Source organism: Schistocerca serialis, chromosome 1 (genome assembly GCF_023864345.2).
Source record: "Schistocerca serialis cubense isolate TAMUIC-IGC-003099 chromosome 1, iqSchSeri2.2, whole genome shotgun sequence".
NCBI lineage: Eukaryota > Metazoa > Arthropoda > Insecta > Orthoptera > Acrididae > Schistocerca > Schistocerca serialis.
Genome location: NC_064638.1, coordinates 199,733,508 through 199,750,866, shown reverse-complemented (window position 1 = coordinate 199,750,866; position 17,359 = coordinate 199,733,508). Strand labels below are relative to the sequence as shown.

At 43.3% G+C, this 17,359-nt stretch overlaps 1 protein-coding gene across 1 annotated transcript in view; it reads right to left on the bottom strand.

The window, feature by feature from the left end:
• Positions 1–17,359, bottom strand: part of LOC126458820 (esterase FE4-like) — a 223,891-nt gene that overhangs the window by 65,619 nt on the left and 140,913 nt on the right. The window contains exon 5 of the mRNA XM_050095822.1: positions 668–805. Coding sequence (XP_049951779.1) covers positions 668–805 — 138 coding nt within the window. The remainder of the gene's footprint in view (positions 1–667; positions 806–17,359) is intronic.

The window sequence follows — 17,359 nt, the reverse complement described above, 5'->3', positions numbered from 1 at the left end:
TCCGCACGTCGTTTTATCTGTGTTTGCGACATTCAGGTGTCACCCAAAGACGGCCTAAGAAGCCGAAAGCCGACTCGTGGCCAAATTAATATATTTACAGTAAAAGTTGGTTTTCATTTTTCCTTCTTTCCATCTTTACTTGCATTTGGGCTTCACATACATCGTATCAGGCTTTTATTTACCAGTTCTATTCTGTACTACTGTAATTACAGTAGCTCAATTTCATGACCTTGGGGAATGAAATCGGCTGTGGACTGTTCCAGAAAACAATCTCTTTTTTTCAGGAATTTAGGGAAACCATGGAAAACATAATACGAAGAGCGGGACAGAGATTTGAAATCAAAGAGCCGGCCGGAGTGGCCGAGCGCCTCTAGGCGCTACAGTCTGGAACCGCGCGACCGCTACGGTCGCAGGTTCGAATCTTGCCTCGGGCATGGATGTGTGTGATGTCCTTGGGTTTGTTAGGTTTAAGTAGTTCTAAGTTCTAAGGGACTGATGAGCACAGCAGTTAAGTCCCATAGTGCTCAGAGCCATTTGAACCATTTTTGAAATCAAAGATTTCTGAGACACCACTGCTGTAAACAAGTTCTTCCTGTTCTGAAATTCGTAAGTGTCTATAGCTCGTTCTCGACAGTTTGACTGAAAATAACTGGTATGAACCATTTACCTGGAAACGAAGATCCCATTTGGGCGGTTCTGCATACGGGATACCTTCGAACCTGAACATGGGTTTGCCCGTGTACGTCTGTGCCAGCCTCCCTCTGATAGTGCCTTCCTGTGTGTCCACTGTCACATACTCCTCGGCCTGTGACCACAGGATGAAAACGTAAGTATTAAAATAATGTAATTACAAGCATAAGAAGCAAACATAGTAAACTATGCAAGTTTAGCTTAATACCTAGTACACATCCTAAACAGTAAATAATAATCTCATGCTATCGGATCCATGATATCATTAATTTAACAGCATTCAGAAAACGAAAAAGAATAAAGGCTACATATTCACTAACAAAAGAACTATCGAATTACATTCCAGGAAAAAAGCAGACGACTTGAGTACATTCAATATAAGGAAGACAACAGCTATAATGTCCACTTCTACATCTACATACGTACTCCGCAGACCACCGTACGGAGCTTGGCGAAGGGTATCTTGTACCACTGCTAGCCATTTTTTTCCTGTTCCACGTGCAAATAGAGCGAGAGAAAAACGACTATATATGTGCCCCCGTATGAGACCTGATTTCTCGTATTGTGGTCCTAACGCGTAATGTTGGCTGGCGGCAGCAGAATCATTCGGAAGTCGGCTTCAGATGCTGTTTTCCTAAATTTTCTCAGCTGTGTTCCTCGGAAAGAACGTCCCCTCTCCTCCAGGGACTCCCGTTTTAGTTCTCGTAGCATCTCCGTAATACTTAGGTTTTGTTCGAACCTACTGGTAACAAATCTAGAAGCCTGCCTCTCACTTGCTTCGATGACCTGGTACGGATCCCAAGCACTCGAGCAGTATTCAAGAACAGGTCACACCAGCATTCTATATGCTGTTTCCTTTACAGGTGAACCAATCTTTCCTAAAGTTCTCCCAATAAACCGAAGTAGACCACTCGCCTTCTCTACTACATCATTACACGCTCGTTTCATTTGAAATGACTTCACAACGTTACGCCCAGATATTTATCGACGTGACTCTATCAAGCAGTACACCACTAATGCTGTATTCGAACATCGCGGATTTGTTTTTCTTACTCATCTACATTAACTTACATTTTTCTACATTTTAAGCTAGCTGCCAATTATCACACCAACCAGAAATTTTGTGTAAGTCATATTGCATCCTCCTAAATTCACTCAACGACGACCCCTTCCCGCATACCCCAGTATCATCAGCAAATAGTTGCAGACTGCTGCTCACCCCGTCCGCCGGATCGTTTATATACATAGAAAGTGACAGCTGTCCTATCACACTTCCCCGGGGCACACATGACGATGTGCTTGTCTCTGAACACTCGCCATCGAGGACATCTTACTGTTTTCTGTTACTTAAGAGATCCTCGAGCCACTTATATAACTGGAAACCTACTCCGTATATTCGTGTATTTGTTAACTGTCTGCAGTGGTGCCCGTGTCAAATGCTTTTCCGATACCGAGGAATACAGAATTGCCTGTTGTCCTTCATCCAAAGTTCGCAGTATATCACGTGAGAAAGGGCAAGCTGAGTATCACACGAGCAGTGTTTCCAAAAACCGTGCGATTTGTAGACAGGAACTTTTCCATCTCAAGGAAATTTGTTATATTCGAACTGTGAATATGTTCAAGAATTCGGCAGCAAACCGATGTTAGGGGTATTGGTCTTTAAATGAGCGAGTTCGTTCTTTTACCCTTCTTACATACAAGAGTCACCTGCGCTTTGTACCAATCGCTTGGGACTTGGCGCAGGGCGAGCGATTCACTTTCTAAACCCGAAATAGAACGCAGTGGTCAGCACACTGGACTCACATGCGGGAGGACGACGGTTCAAACCCGCGTCCGGCCATACTGATTGAGCTTTTACGTGATTTCCCTAAATCGCTTCAGGTAAATGCTGGGATGGTTCCTTTCAAAGGGCACGGCCGACTTCCTTTTCCATCCCTCCCTAATCCGTTGGGACCATTGACCTCGCTGTCTGATTCCCTCCCTCAGATCAACCAACCAACCAACGAAAACCGAACAGAGATTGGATCCGGACTAGGCGACTCATTTGTTTACAACGCTTTCCGTTGTTCCTCTGCACCGGATATGCCTATTAATATGCACTCCACAAGGGAGTCTGTGCGTTGGACAAACGATGACAATAGCCCTGCGTGGACTATTTCTTAAACACGAAATTAAAACTTCAGTTTACCTTTTGCTATCTTCTATTGCCACACCAGGCTGGTCAAGAACTGACTGGATAGAAGCCTTAGACCCGCTTAGTGGTTTTACGTAACAGCAAATGATGTTACTTAAGATCAAAATTTTCCCGGATTCTGGGCATGATATTTTACTAAGGAATGACGGTGGTAATTGTATGCTTCACGTGTAGATCTTTTCCCAGACTCACGATTCACTAGTAATGATAGCATTTCGTCATTTGCGCGTTGTCTTTTAAATCTACGGTGCAAGAGCCTTTGCTTTCTCAGCAGTTTCTGGATTTTATTATTAAACCATGATGAGTCTTTTCCGTCCCTAACCCACTTACTCGGCACATATTTCTGTACAGCATGATTTGCAAGCCGGTCAAACTTTGCCTATAATTCATCTATGTCCATCACACTGGAACTAAGTGGGATACTAACAACTGCTTATCTGCAGAAGTACTCTCGTAGCCTTTTTGATTGGTTTATTGTTTGATGGTCTAATGTGGACCTCAGGTGCTTATAAAAGCACAATTTGTTCATGATGTTTGGGTACAAAAAGTACTAACTATGGGGATTGCCACTTCTGTAATTTGTGTTCGTGGCAGATAGTCGATAATTGGGAGCTAGTGTTTGCCCGCACTTTAAATAAGACGGGAAACGCAGCAGGAATTAACAACAACTGTGGCACCCCATTACTATTATTGACATACAAAGTCGTGCATCTGTCCATTTTAAAAAGACTAGAAGAAAAATATGAAAAAACAAACCAAAGGGAGGTTCTCCGTGAGGTCGCTCAGGAATGGAACACATACTTAATCTGAGAATGATAATGTTACTTGCTGTGTTTCACTTTTGCAATCTTATCGAATCACTCGGTAAGGGCCGGCCAGTGTGGTCGAGAGGTTCTAGGCGCTTCAGTCTGGAACCACGCGACCGCTACGGTCGCAGGTTCGAATCCTGCCTCGGGCATGGATGTGTCTGATGTCCTTAGATTAGTTAGGTTTAATAGTTCTAAGTTATAGGGGACTGATGACCTCGGATGTTAAGTCCCATAGTGGTCAGAGCCATTTGAACCATTTGAACCACTCGTTAAGGAAAGTTGTAAGGTAGTATTGCGAGTAAGAAAGACCACAACAAATGAGATTATAGTAGTCATCTAAATAATGTTCATTTCAACATACAATCAGTTGGTATTGAATCATCCAGAGAAAGCTCTTATAAAAAATTTACAACAAGTAATTTACTCAGATTCAAACTTTTGGCTTTCGCCTGTATAAATGTTTTTCAAGTCCGTTCGTTTCTTTTGATTGTTACAGGACTCTGCACAACAGTGCATGGTACTAGTACGTCCCAAAAAGTCGCACGCGAAAGTACAATTCTTAAAGGGGTCATGTCTCGCATTTTATAGATCCCAAGGTTAAGGGGTGGAGTGTATTGGATAGCTCTTGCCCTAGCGACCATTTGTATACCTATCAGAAAAGCGGGCATACTGTAACTATCCTACAGTACAGAGTCGAAATTTAAACGTTACAGACTTCTTGCAGCCCAGGCAAACTGAGCAAATCTGTTGGTTATTTTGCATTAGGTGTGGTCTAGACTGGACCTTAGTTGTCATATAAAAGCAACATTTGTCTGTGGGCGATTTCTGAGCAAACCACGAAAGACCATGGTTTTTGGGTATGAAAAGTACAATTGTGGGGTTAACCACGTGTATAATTTCTATTCGTGGCAGACTGTCGAAGCTTTCACCATGCGTTCTTAAGATGGTTTTCTTGGGGAACTTCGCAACTTGTTTCGATACCATTATCCGTTACCGAAATCCAGAGGTTCAAAGTTATAATATGTATGCACAAAACTGCAAAAACCGATTTCTAGCTGTTTTTGCACCATGGGCCGTAAATATGTAAATATTGTAAGTGGCTCAAATTTTCACTGTACCTTCATTAAACATTTACCTAGAAACGCATTTTCCCATTTTCGATAATCTTTATCCGTTGTCAAGATACATCCGAAGAACCGTGATTTTTAGCTACCAAAAGTATTAATTGTGAGGCCAAGCTATGTTTTTAGTCAACATTTTTTCACCAATAAAACTTAATGACACACTGTCCCTACGAAGACCACTTCAAGGCAATACAAATGTGCCCAAAGTGGTACTGCAGTGACAAAAAATGGGCTAAAAAGAGTTTTAACATGACTGAAAAGAACTTAAAATGACTGATAAAAGCTATCTAAAACTGGAAAGGTCGCAAATCCAATGAAGTATTCTAACAAAATTTTTAGTCTTGTAAGATATAAATCACAAGTTGGGCGTTTACATGAATTACTATCTATGAGCACTGTATCCATAAAATAATTTAAAGCAAACGATTTTGTGTTAACCTTATATCACGAGTACTTATTTGTTGTTTATGCAGGGTGTTACAAAAAGGTACGGCCAAACTTTCAGGAAACATTCCTCACACACAAAGAAAGAAAATATGTTATGTGGACATGTGTCCGGAGACGCTTACTTTCCATGTTAGAGCTCATTTTATTACTTCTCTTCAAATCACATTAATCATGGAATGGAAACACACAGCAACAGAACGTACCAGCGTGACTTCAAACACTTTGTTACAGGAAATGTTCAAAATGTCCTCCGTTAGCGAGAATACATGCATCCACCCTCCGTCGCATGGAATCCCTGATGCTCTGATGCAGCCCTGGAGAATGGCGTAATGTATCACAGCCGTCCACAATACGAGCACGAAGAGTCTCTACATTTGGTACCGGGGTTGCGTATACAAGAGCTTTCAAATGCCCCCATAAATGAAAGTCAAGAGGGTTGAGGTCAGGAGAGCGTGGAGGCCATGGAATTGGTCCACCTCTACCAATCCATCGGTCACCGAATCTGTTGTTGAGAAGCGTACGAACACTTCGACTGAAATGTGCAGGAGTTCCATCGTGCACGAACCACATGTTGTGTCGTACTTGTAAAGGCACATGTTCTAGCAGCACAGGTAGAGTATCCCGTATGAAATCATGATAAAGTGCTCCATTGAGCGTAGGTGGAAGAACATGGGGCCAATCAAGACATCACCAACAATGCCTGCCCAAACGTTCATAGAAAATCTGTGTTGATGACGTGACTGCACAATTGCGTGCGGATTCTCGTCAGCCCACACATGTTGATTGTGAAAATTTACAATTTGATCACGTTGGAATGAAGTCTCATCCGTAAAGAGAACATTTGAACTGAAATGAGGATTGAAACATTGTTGGATGAACCATTCGCAGAAGTGTACCCGTGGAGGCCAATCAGCTGCTGATAGTGCCTGCACACGGTGTACATGGTACGGAAACAACTGGTTCTCCCGTAGCACTCTTCATACAGTGACGTGGTCAACGTTACCTTGTACAGCAGCAACTTCTCTGACGCTGATATTAGGGTTATCGTCAACTGCACGAAGAATTGCCTCGTCCATTGCAGGTGTCCTCGTTGTTCTAGGTCTTCCCCAGTCGCGAGTCGTAGGCTGGAATGTTCCGTGCTCCCTAAGACGCCGATCAATTGCTTCGAACGTCTTCCTGTCGGGACACCTTCGTTCTGGAAATCTGTCTCGATACAAACGTACCGCGCCACGGCTGTTGCCCCGTGCTAATCCAAACATCAAATGGACATCTGCCAACTCCGCATCTGTAAACATTGCACTGACTGCAAAACCACGTTCGTGATGAACACTAACCTGTTGATGCTACTTAATGATGTGCTTGATGCTAGTACTGTAGAGCAATGAGTCGCATGTCAAAACAAGCACCGAAGTCAACATTACCTTCCTTCAATTGGGCCAACTGGCGGTGAATCGAGGAAGTACAGTACATAGTAACGAAACTAAAATGAGCTCTAACATGGACATTAAGCGTACCACATAATATCTTTTCTTTGTGTGTGAGGAATGTTCCCTGAAAGTTTGGCCGTACCTTTCTGTAACATCCTGTATGTGTCAAAGTACATAAATTCGTCGAAATATAGAAATAAGCTGTCAAAATTTTACTGACCTATATAAGTCCTTTTATATAAGCACCACACTCTACTATTACAAGGAAAAGGAGGGATACACAGCAAAAATGCTGCTGTCGGAGCACAATAAAGGCGAATATGTTCCTGTTTAAAAGGCTCTGACAGAAAAGTGGGGAACCAGCTGATTGTATCTCCACTCCGCCTTTCTCATCAAAAATTTTTGTGCCGAACGAGGGCAGGAGAGAGACAGTGATGATCGAAGAGGAGTTAGTCACAGTGGGAGAGAAAGAGAGAGGAGACAGTGAAGCGGGACAAAGATGGATGAAGAAGTGGGAGCCAAAAAGAGAGGGGATAGTGACGGGTAATGAAAGACAGTAGAAGTAAAAGTGAAAGAGAGTGGATGGAGATAGAGGCTGTGGGAGCAAAATAGAGAGAAGACAGTTAAATGAAAAATACAGATGAGTGCAGACCGTTCATAGACTTGTGGGGTTTGGACTCTTTCAGGCCTGTGAACTTTAACATGAAAGTGTAGGGGAGGGCGCAGTTTGGATCTAGTATGAGGGGGGAGGGGGAAATAAATTGGAATCCTCTAGCAGTTTTGAGCTGACGATGCATGGTGGAGACAGACAGAGGGGAGAGAAAGACAAAAGGAGACATTGTAAGTGAGAAGAGACAGTGGCAGTGGGAGATACTCTAAATCAACGGGAGATAAAAAGGAGACAGTGGGAGAGAGATGCATATACACAGTGACTATGAGATGGAGATGCTGAGTATGAAGGCTTAGTTACAAAGAGAGACTGGGTGAAAGATCTTGTGTTAAAACAGAGAGAATACGTTCGCGTGTCACAAGTTTTGGATTGGAAGTCGGAATGAGGATTGAGGCTGCTGCTTACCAACTTGTCTGTCAAAGTTTTTCAGAAAAGAACATATTCGCCTCTTTTGTGCTCCATCTGGAGTATTTTTCTGTTCGATTTATAGTTATAATAATAAGTTAAAGTGACAACTCCGCTAATGTTTCAGTTAAATACTAATAAATATTAAATTTTCTCCATTTCACTTTATTGGTTGAGGCATATGCTGTACACGTCTACCCATCAAACATGTACTGTTCTGAAAACAAAACAATAATAAATAGGACACGCTAACCAACTTACAGTTACGGAGAATGTTAACAGAGAGAGGTGCAGAACTGCGACCAAGCGGAGTAGCACGCTGAGCTCCATTTTGGCCAGGAGCTGCAGAGGCAGTGGAGTGGCGAGAGGTGACGGAACTACAGGTATATATACCGCGAAGGTTCGCGGCACCTCAAGCGCCTTATCTGTAAGCGACACGCCACTCGAATGCGTGGGAAAATCGCCGCATCAGGTGATCTACTTCAGATAGTGGTTGCTATAATTAACTAAGTGTGATTGCTGGCTAATAGTTTGTTTCAAGTAACAGACAGAAAAATATCTAATCTTCAGAAATTGCCACACAATCTGCTAATAAAAAAATACGAGATCACATGACGTAACGATGTGGCGCTGTGATTGAGACATTACATTTGTGTTTTTGAGGAGCTTAAAAAAATCTCTTACTCTGTATTTGCATTTGGGAGGACCATAACAGAATCTGTTTCATATAACTCGGACTCGACCTGTGATTTGTACGTGTAGAAATGTGCAAAGAAGACGCATCTAAACATGGAATATGAACTACTGAATTACGCTCAAGTGAATGAATAACCAGTAAGAAGTAATCACCAAGACTAAAGAAAGGCCCAAATCGTACCGTCTCGGAGTTAGCTCTACATATTCACCACACGAAACGACACATTTCCTCCACTGGTAAATGAGTGGTGGGTGTCCTGATTGAAGAACTCGTGACATTAACTACACTACCGGGAAGTTGTTCCACCTTTCCCACTACTTCACAGTCTTCCTGGATGCGCCATGTAGTTAGCTCGTCATGAGAGGTAAGAGGAAGGGCTCGCTGGATTGAATGTGAAGGACAAGTTTTGTATCACAAAATGACCGTACAGGCTAATGTCTGTTTTGAAGTTAGCAACGCGTCGTACGGTTTGACATTTTTTGTCTGACATAGCTTCAGAAATTTTGTCAAAAAATCCTGCCAACATTTTTCGCCATTTGCCTGTCCTCCAAAAGCATGATCTGTCAACAATAAACAATGATATGCTCATGAGATGATCAACATGAGCTCACTCAGTGACATGTGACATGCGGTGATGATGTTGAGTACTTCCGCTGGCCGATCTACTGCTGATACCGCTGTGAGTGTGAGGGTGGCAAATCTGCAACATACAGGGTTATTCAGATGCCCCCTAAGGATTCCTAGTATATTGTTCGTGGCTATTATTAACTTAAACGTGTCTGTGATAGGATTGAAAGAAAAACGACTTTTTTCGATGTTACGCTAAAAGTAAGTACTTTAGCAATTCGATCCAAATTTAACCCTTACAGTCACAGCCCTGAAGAATACAACGATATAATTGTGTATTTTATGCTTTTAAAAGTCACAAAACTGTTAGGTAAAATTTACACAAACGTCAGTTTTACAATTTGTAGGTGTTCGACTAAGTCGGTGGCGAAACAGGCCCAGTCAGTGAAGACTGGTCGAATATGGGCAATAATTCATGGAGCCGCAAATCTTTGTACAGTGGTAGGAGGCAGTGTCGTGAACAACATACTAGAAAAACTGAGTACGAGAGTGGGGGTGCCTATGAAGGTCATTTTTGTACGTTTTTCTTGAATAACTGGAAAAGTACGGCTTCTAGCGAGAAAGTATCCCAGTTCGAAATTTAACTACATTAAATTTTCTACAAAAAGGTCGTGACTAATAGTTTGCACACAGCGAGCGAGAGAACATGAAAATCTGATGGGTGGTTTTGAAGGTCGAATATATCATTGCGGGTTGCGTAAAAGAATGTCTGTAGGGGCAACCGAATCTCCCTGCGTAAGATACCATTTTGCTTCCATTAACGTTTTCGTATGGTACAAAGGGTACTGGTAAAGTCGTAATCACCGCCTCTAAAAATTGGAGTTATGTAATTACTTTTAGTTTTTACATGTCTGCTACCCTTGCACTATCTGAAATCTCTAAGCCACATTACACACACAGCATGCCAAACTGAATGACGCAGCCCACTGATAAATTGGAGAATCATGTGGTAATGTTGCAGGTGTCTGAGCTCGATCCAAACGGCTATAAAAGTCATCAGGATTTGTCTGACACAGCCGCAAACATGGATACTAGAGTACATGGTTCGGGTCATGCGGAGGCGAGACGTGAGCTGTGAAGTCACCGTGAACCCTCCAGCCGCCGCACTGCATTGAGGCTTACACTGATCAGTCAGAAGTTATGACCACCTACCTAATACCAGTATGTCTACCTGTGGCACGGGTAACAGCGGCGACGTGTCGTGGCATGGAACTATCTAACTAACTAGCAATGAGGCTTTGGTACACAGCGGGAAGTAGTTGGCACCACATCTGCACATACAAGTCACTCAATTCCCGTAAATTCTTTGAGGGCGATGAGCTCTGACGCCATGTTCAATCACATCCCAGGTGTCTTCGATCGGGTTCAGATCTGGTGAGTTGGAGGGAGTGGAGCAACACATCAATTGGAACTCGTCACTGTGTTCCTCGAACCACACCGTCACACTCCTGGCCTTGTCACATGGCGCATAATTTTGTTGAAAAATGCCACTGCCGTCGGGAAACATGATCGTCGTGAAGGTGTGCACGTGGTCTGCAACCAGTGTGCGATACTCCATGGCCGTCACGGTGTCTTGCACGTGCTCCATTGGACCCATGGGTGCCCACGTGAATGCTCCCCAGAGCATAATGGAGCCCCCGACAGCTTGTCTCCGTGTGAACGAGTTGTTCCCTTGTAAGGCGACGGATTCGCATCCTCCCGTCGGCATAATGAAGTAGGTATCGAGATTCATCAGACCACGCAACGCTCTGCCACTGTGCCAACGTCCAGTGCCGATGGTCACGTGCCCTTTTCAGTCGTAGTTGCCGATGATGCGGTGTTAAAATTGGTACATGTATTGGTCGCTGGCTGTGGAGGCCCATCATTAGGAGAGTTCGTTGCACTGTATGTTCAGACACACTTGCAGTCTGCCCAGCATTACATTCTGATATAAGTTCCGTCACAGTACGACATCTGTCCTGTTTAACCAGGATGCCCAGCCTATGGCGTCCGAAAATCTCGTGCCGGACCATAAAAATCCGCCCTCGGTCAAACTCAGATAGATCGCGCGCCTTCCCCATTCCACTCACGGACAGCACGCCTGCTGATACTACATGCACCGTGCGTGTGTCTATCATTCCTCGGCAGGTGACGCTGACATCGCCTTGACGGGTTTCTATCGATAATAGGCCGGTGGTCATAACGTTCTGGCTGATCAGTGTATAGGCACATACGCTGGTATGAATGTGATAGAGATTTTCCAGGCACTGTTGTTACTTTTATTGTTATTAGGCTTTATATTAGACTATTTTTTGTGGTCGGTGAGATGTAGGTTTAAAGTCTACGAACTACGTTTATTTTCAAATTTTGTTACTATCTTCGAGTTTTCAAAACACTAAGACTTAAATCAATAAAAGCTGGTGAAACGCTAAATTGCCTTTCTTCTTTTTAGTAGTAACTTCACTAGGAAGAGGGTATCTCAATACGGCACTGGCAAAAGATAAGATTATAAGATATGCAACGGAAAGTCTCTGCCTTTCCAATATCTTCAGATGACCTGCTAGTACACTGTCCTTTCACAACCACTTGTTGTTGAAAGTCACAAAAAGAGCCCTCTACAGCTTTTAGAACATGTTTTAATTTCATGTAACTCAGTCCTATACCGAGAGAGGCGATTCTGCAAATTTGCATTGTGTTGCCTAAGGTCTTTTTATTTATTTTTCCGTAATTTCTAATTGTTGGAGTAAGCACTAATTGTCGAATTTACAGCAGTGTTTGATTTCATGGTTCATGTTTTGTCTAGTAGTAATTTCTTCATTAGTTGATAATATATTTACCTGCAAAGTATCTTCTACTTCTTTATGGTAGCTTCGTTTCTGTGCCTGAATATTTCTCTCATTACTAGTCTCTTGACTATGTCCCAAATTAGCATCAGAGGATGGTAGATCTAGAACTGGAGCAGCAACAGTCTTCATCTCACGTTTCGAAGCAGTATTCAAGAGTTTACTTTTCAAATCCCTTTCATAACTCGAACCAGTGAAATGTATTGAGCAGATACGAGCATTTTCAACTCAAAACAAATCTTCACGAATACAAGCATTTATTCATTTTCGTTTCGTCTCATCTTGTTTAGGAAATAGACGAATCTTAACTTACTTAGTTGTTTGCTGTGGTTAGTATTGCGATCGCGCAGCAAACCATTAGTATTTATTTAAAAAATTACTCTAAAAAATCCCACAATACGCAGAAAATTACGACGTGACTCTGAACTCATGGCTAGTCACTAATAAAAGTTCACACTGTCGTAAACAACGTTGGTTTTACTCGTAAACGAAAGTGCAGCACAATACCTTATGCCATATTCAAGCTGGTTGAGTTCACTCTGACGTAATCGCCACAGCTTGCTACTACGAATAAACTTAGTGATTCCTACCATGAGTTCCACACTGCTGGTACACGTGCCTAATGTCGTATACAGCCCCCATGAAAACGCAGAACTGTCGCAACACGACGTGAATGGTCTCGTCTGATGTAGTGCTGGAGGGAACTGACACCATGAACCCTGCAGGGCTGTCCATAAATCCGTAAGAGTACGAGGGGCTGGAGATCTCTTTGAACAGCGCGTCGCAAGGCATCCCAGATGTGCTCAATAATGTTCATGACGAGAGTCTGGTGGCTATTGGAACTGATTAAACTAGGAAGAGTGTCTCTGGAGTCACTCTGTAGCAATTCTGGACCCGTGGGGTGTCGCATTGTCCGGCTGGAGTTGCTCAAGTCCGTTGGACTGCTCAATGGACATGAATGGGTGCACGTGATCAGGCAGGATGCTTACGTTCGTGTCAAGTGTCAAAGTGTCAGAATCGTATCTAGACGTATCAGGGATCCCATATCACTCCAACTGCACACGCCCCACACCATTACAGAGCCTCTACCGGCTTGAACGGTCCCCTGATGACATGCAGGATTCATGGATTCATTAGGTTGTTTTCATACCCGAACACGTCCATCCGTTCGATACAATTTGAAACGAGACTCGTCCTACCACACAACATGTTTCCAGTCGTCAACAGACCCATGTCCGTGTTGACAGGGCCAGGCAAGGCGTAAAGCTTTGTGTCGTGCAGTGATCAAGGGTACACGAGTGGGCATTCGGCTCCGAAAGCCCATATCGGTGTTGTTTCGTTGAGTGGTTCCCACGCTGACACTTGTTGGTGGCCCAGCACTGAAAGCTGCAGCAATTTGCGGATGGGTTGCACTTCTGTCGCGTTGAACGATTCTTTTCAGCCGTTGTTGGTCCGTTCTTGCAGGATATTTTCCGGGCGCAGCGACGTCGGAGATAAGGTATTTTACCTCGTTCCTGATATTTACGGTACACTCGTTAAATGGTCGTACAGGAAAAGCCCCATTTCATCGCTACCTCGGGGATGCTTTGTCCCATCGCTCCTGCGCCGACTATATCACCACGTTCAAACTCACTTAAATCTTGATAACCTGACATTGTAGCGGCAATAACCGTTCTAACAACTGCAGTAGACACTTGTTGGCTTATATAAGCGTTGCCAACTACAGCGCTGTATTCTGCCTGTTTACATACCTCTGTATTTGAATAGCGTGGTTGTATCAGTTTCTTTGGCGCTTCAGTGTAGTAGCCGTTAGCGTATTTCCGTTGGTGCTGAGAACGAATCATGCCATGACTACTGTATCAACGGGCTGAGACACCGCGTTTTGCCTCCTCTAGCGAGCCGGCGGGAGTGGCCGAACGGTTCTAGGCGCTACAGTCTGGAACTGCGCGACCGCTACGGTTGCAGGTTCGAATCCTGCCTCGGGCATGGATGTGTGTGATGTCCTTAGGTTAGTTAGGTTTAAGTAGTTCTGTCCGCCCCCGGTAGCTGAGTGGTCAGCGCGACAGACTGTCAATCCAAAGGGCCTGGGTTCGATTCCCGGCTGGGTCGGAGATTTGCTCCGCTCAGGGACTGGGTGTTGCGTCGTCCTAATCATCATCATTTCATTCCCATCGACGCGCAAATCGCCGAAGTGGCGTCAAATCGAAAGACCTGCACCAGGCGAACGGTCTACCCGACGGGAGGCCCTCGTCACACGACATTTCATTTCATAAGTAGTTCTAAGTTCTAGGGAACTGATGACCTCAGAAGTTAAGTCCCATAGTGCTCAGAGCCATTTGAACCATTTTTTGAGCCTCCTCTCGCGACGTGCGACAGTAGCGTGGCGCGAGGATTTCAATGTGTTCCAGGGTAGCAGACATGCACCTGCGTGAGACTTTATGACTACGCCTCGTGAGCAAAAACGCTGTACTCATTGGCGTATTAAAATTGCGTTGACGAGCTGTGACTAACGTGAAGCCCTTTCGCTACTGAACTGGTAGCTTACCCACGCTGCTACGGCGCACTGTGACCTGCTCTGGGGCATTGCTCCCTATCAACTGATAGTGAATCTAGAGACGATTTCTTTCAAGGCTAAATTAATCACCGCCGAAGCTTCCATCTTTTCAAGAGGATTTTCTGATGCAATGGCATTTGAGAAGGCACGCCGAGATAAAATTTAAGTGGCTAATACTACAGAGATATATGAGTGTTCTACAACGCAAAGTATGTAGATACTGTTCTTCGTTTCTCTCGATAACAAGAACATTTGACTCCGTTGCTTTAAACAGATTAGCGAGATTTAACTATACTGCAATGTGTGTAGAATCAAACAGTTTAAAAAAGGTATAAAACGGTATTACGTTCTATGTACGGCATTTGGTGCTTTGTGAAGAACGCAATGCAAGCACTATGTGTCTCATGAAACTGGCCCACACTCTATCGCTACAGACAATACAGGTATATTTCCTTGTATGTTTCCAATGGCTGAATCACAACAGGAGTGCTGGTTCGCGTTATGATCGTTGATATTAACTGTTTACTATGTGGCAGCACATGAGAACAAATCCAGTCTCGTCACGAAAGCGCGTTTTTTAAAATTTATTTATTCATTTACATCTGTCCTGGAGGTCGTGGGGCTAACTGTGGTCAAGTTCCCGCTGTGAACCCTGTACTTAACGAAAATGAAAGTAATTTATAAATACTTACCGGGGTAAACTAATGGTGAATTCATGGCATGATGTTAGAGATCCTTGTTTCTGTTTCGTGGAGATGATTATTGTGGAATACTGGGTGAGAGGTTTAGATGTAAATGTAAATGTCATGTGACTAGGGCCTCCCGTCGGGTAGACCGTTCGCCGGGTGCAAGTGTTTCGATTTGACACCAACATCGCTGATAATGTCAGAAGTCTAGCTCGGGGGGACGGACGGACTAATGTTCTGTGGGAAAGAGTCTAGGGTGTTCAGGGATGGGGAAAAGGTAGGACGTGTTAATAGAGACGCAACAGCAAGCCAAAGTTCTCCTTAATGAGTGTTGGACCTCTATTTCAGGGGATGTTTAGCCGTTCTTAGTGTTTGAGGGCGTGTGGTACATTCATGAACAGGTGCGGAATACGGATGCTAGAAGTTAGTTGCAAAGTGCCTGTCATTCTTGGATTTGAGCCATGTAGTAGCAGCTGTCAGCACGTAAGTATAGGTCGGTGTACGGCTTCTTCCGGTACACGCTGTGGTCAAAGTGCTCTTCTTCTAACCAGGAAGTCCAGAAAGAGGAGTACTTCATCTACCTCTACTTGCACTATGGATTTGGTGATCTGGCGTATGGAATTGAGGTATGTAAGGAACTCATTCAACTTGTCTCTTCCATGTGACCCTATGACCAAAGTGTCATATACATACCGGAAGAAAGAGGTGTATTTTCACTGTGCTGATTCCAGCGCTTCCTCCTCGAAACATCCCAAGTACGTGTTGGCGTTAACTGGTGAAAGCGGACTCCTCATGGCTACTCCTGCCACCTGCTCGTAGTAGGTACAGTCGAAAAGAAAGTATGTTGACGTCAAGACGTGCCTAAAAAAGTTTGTCGTCTCTGTGTCAAATTTCTGGCCAATAAATTGTAAGTATAACTGTAAAGGTATTCTGGTAAAAAGAGAAACAACATCGAAACTCACAAGGATGTCGGGATCCTTAAGCTTGAAATTGTAAAGGCGTCCAATAAAATCCACAAGCTACAGATGTGATGTGAGCACTTCCCCACGTAATGGCTAAGCAAATACTTTAGGTACTTTGTAAGTTAGTGTGTCGGGGCACCAATGTTGCTGACAGTGGGACGTAAAGGAACCTCATCCTTGAGAACCTTCGGCAGTTGTATTGTCGCCTGGAAATGGAAAAAGTGCTAAATAAATATTTTCTTGTTTGTGAAAAGATACGAAGTGACAAACGCACAAAATCGAATAAAGTAAGATAATAGTCGTATCTGCGCTGAAACAAAATCAAAGAAAACACAATGTTCATTGTTAACACTAATTGCGCAAAGACTGTGATGCTATTAAAACTTACTTCTGTTCGAGTCCTGGGAAGAACAAGACGCAATCCTGTATGCTAACATTTTATTAAGTGAATGGAAAGATCTGTGATGTGAAAATTTCTGTTTCTTATCTCAGAATATAATTATTGCTCGTTAACATAAAATAATGGATTTTATTCAGTGTTCCTGTATGTGTAAAACACCTTTCCTCAGAGCTATTGCCATTTTCAGTGTAGCTGATGTACGTTAATTGTTGGCCGCCATTGCTGCAACATTCTCTAAATTCACCCAAAGCTGGACACGACGCCCACATATTCGCTAAAAACTGGCTTCATTAATCAAGAGAAGTCAGATGTGCAAGCAATGCGAGCACATATGGTCAGAATTTAAATTATTTCAGGTACACCAGGACGCAGCCAGCCGAGTATGTGAAACAACGACGCAGCTCGTTTTCTTTTACCATTTCCAGCTACTTATAACCGTCTTCTAGATGATCAGCAGCTGTACATGCAGTAACCACATTTACCCTGAAAATAAGATATCTCATGTTTTCCTGTTTAATCTGCTGTTTAAGAGAATAGTCATCGTCACATTCTTATAAAGCTTTAAACAAATAGTAATTCCCGTGAGACTTTCGACTAACACTACGTGTACTATAAAATCAAATGGACATAATTATCTTAACAGTGTTGTATATATATCCAGCTTATATGAATTTCGTACGAAACGTAAATATATTTTTCATCAAGTTTAGGGAAATTAAAGTGCAACATTTTTTCCCCGTTTATTCATCACGCATTATTTTTTTAATAAGTTAGGGTATATCACAAAGTCCATAAAGTGTTGGTGGATCTAATTCTCTCTGTCTTAGCTTCTTAATAACTTCGTC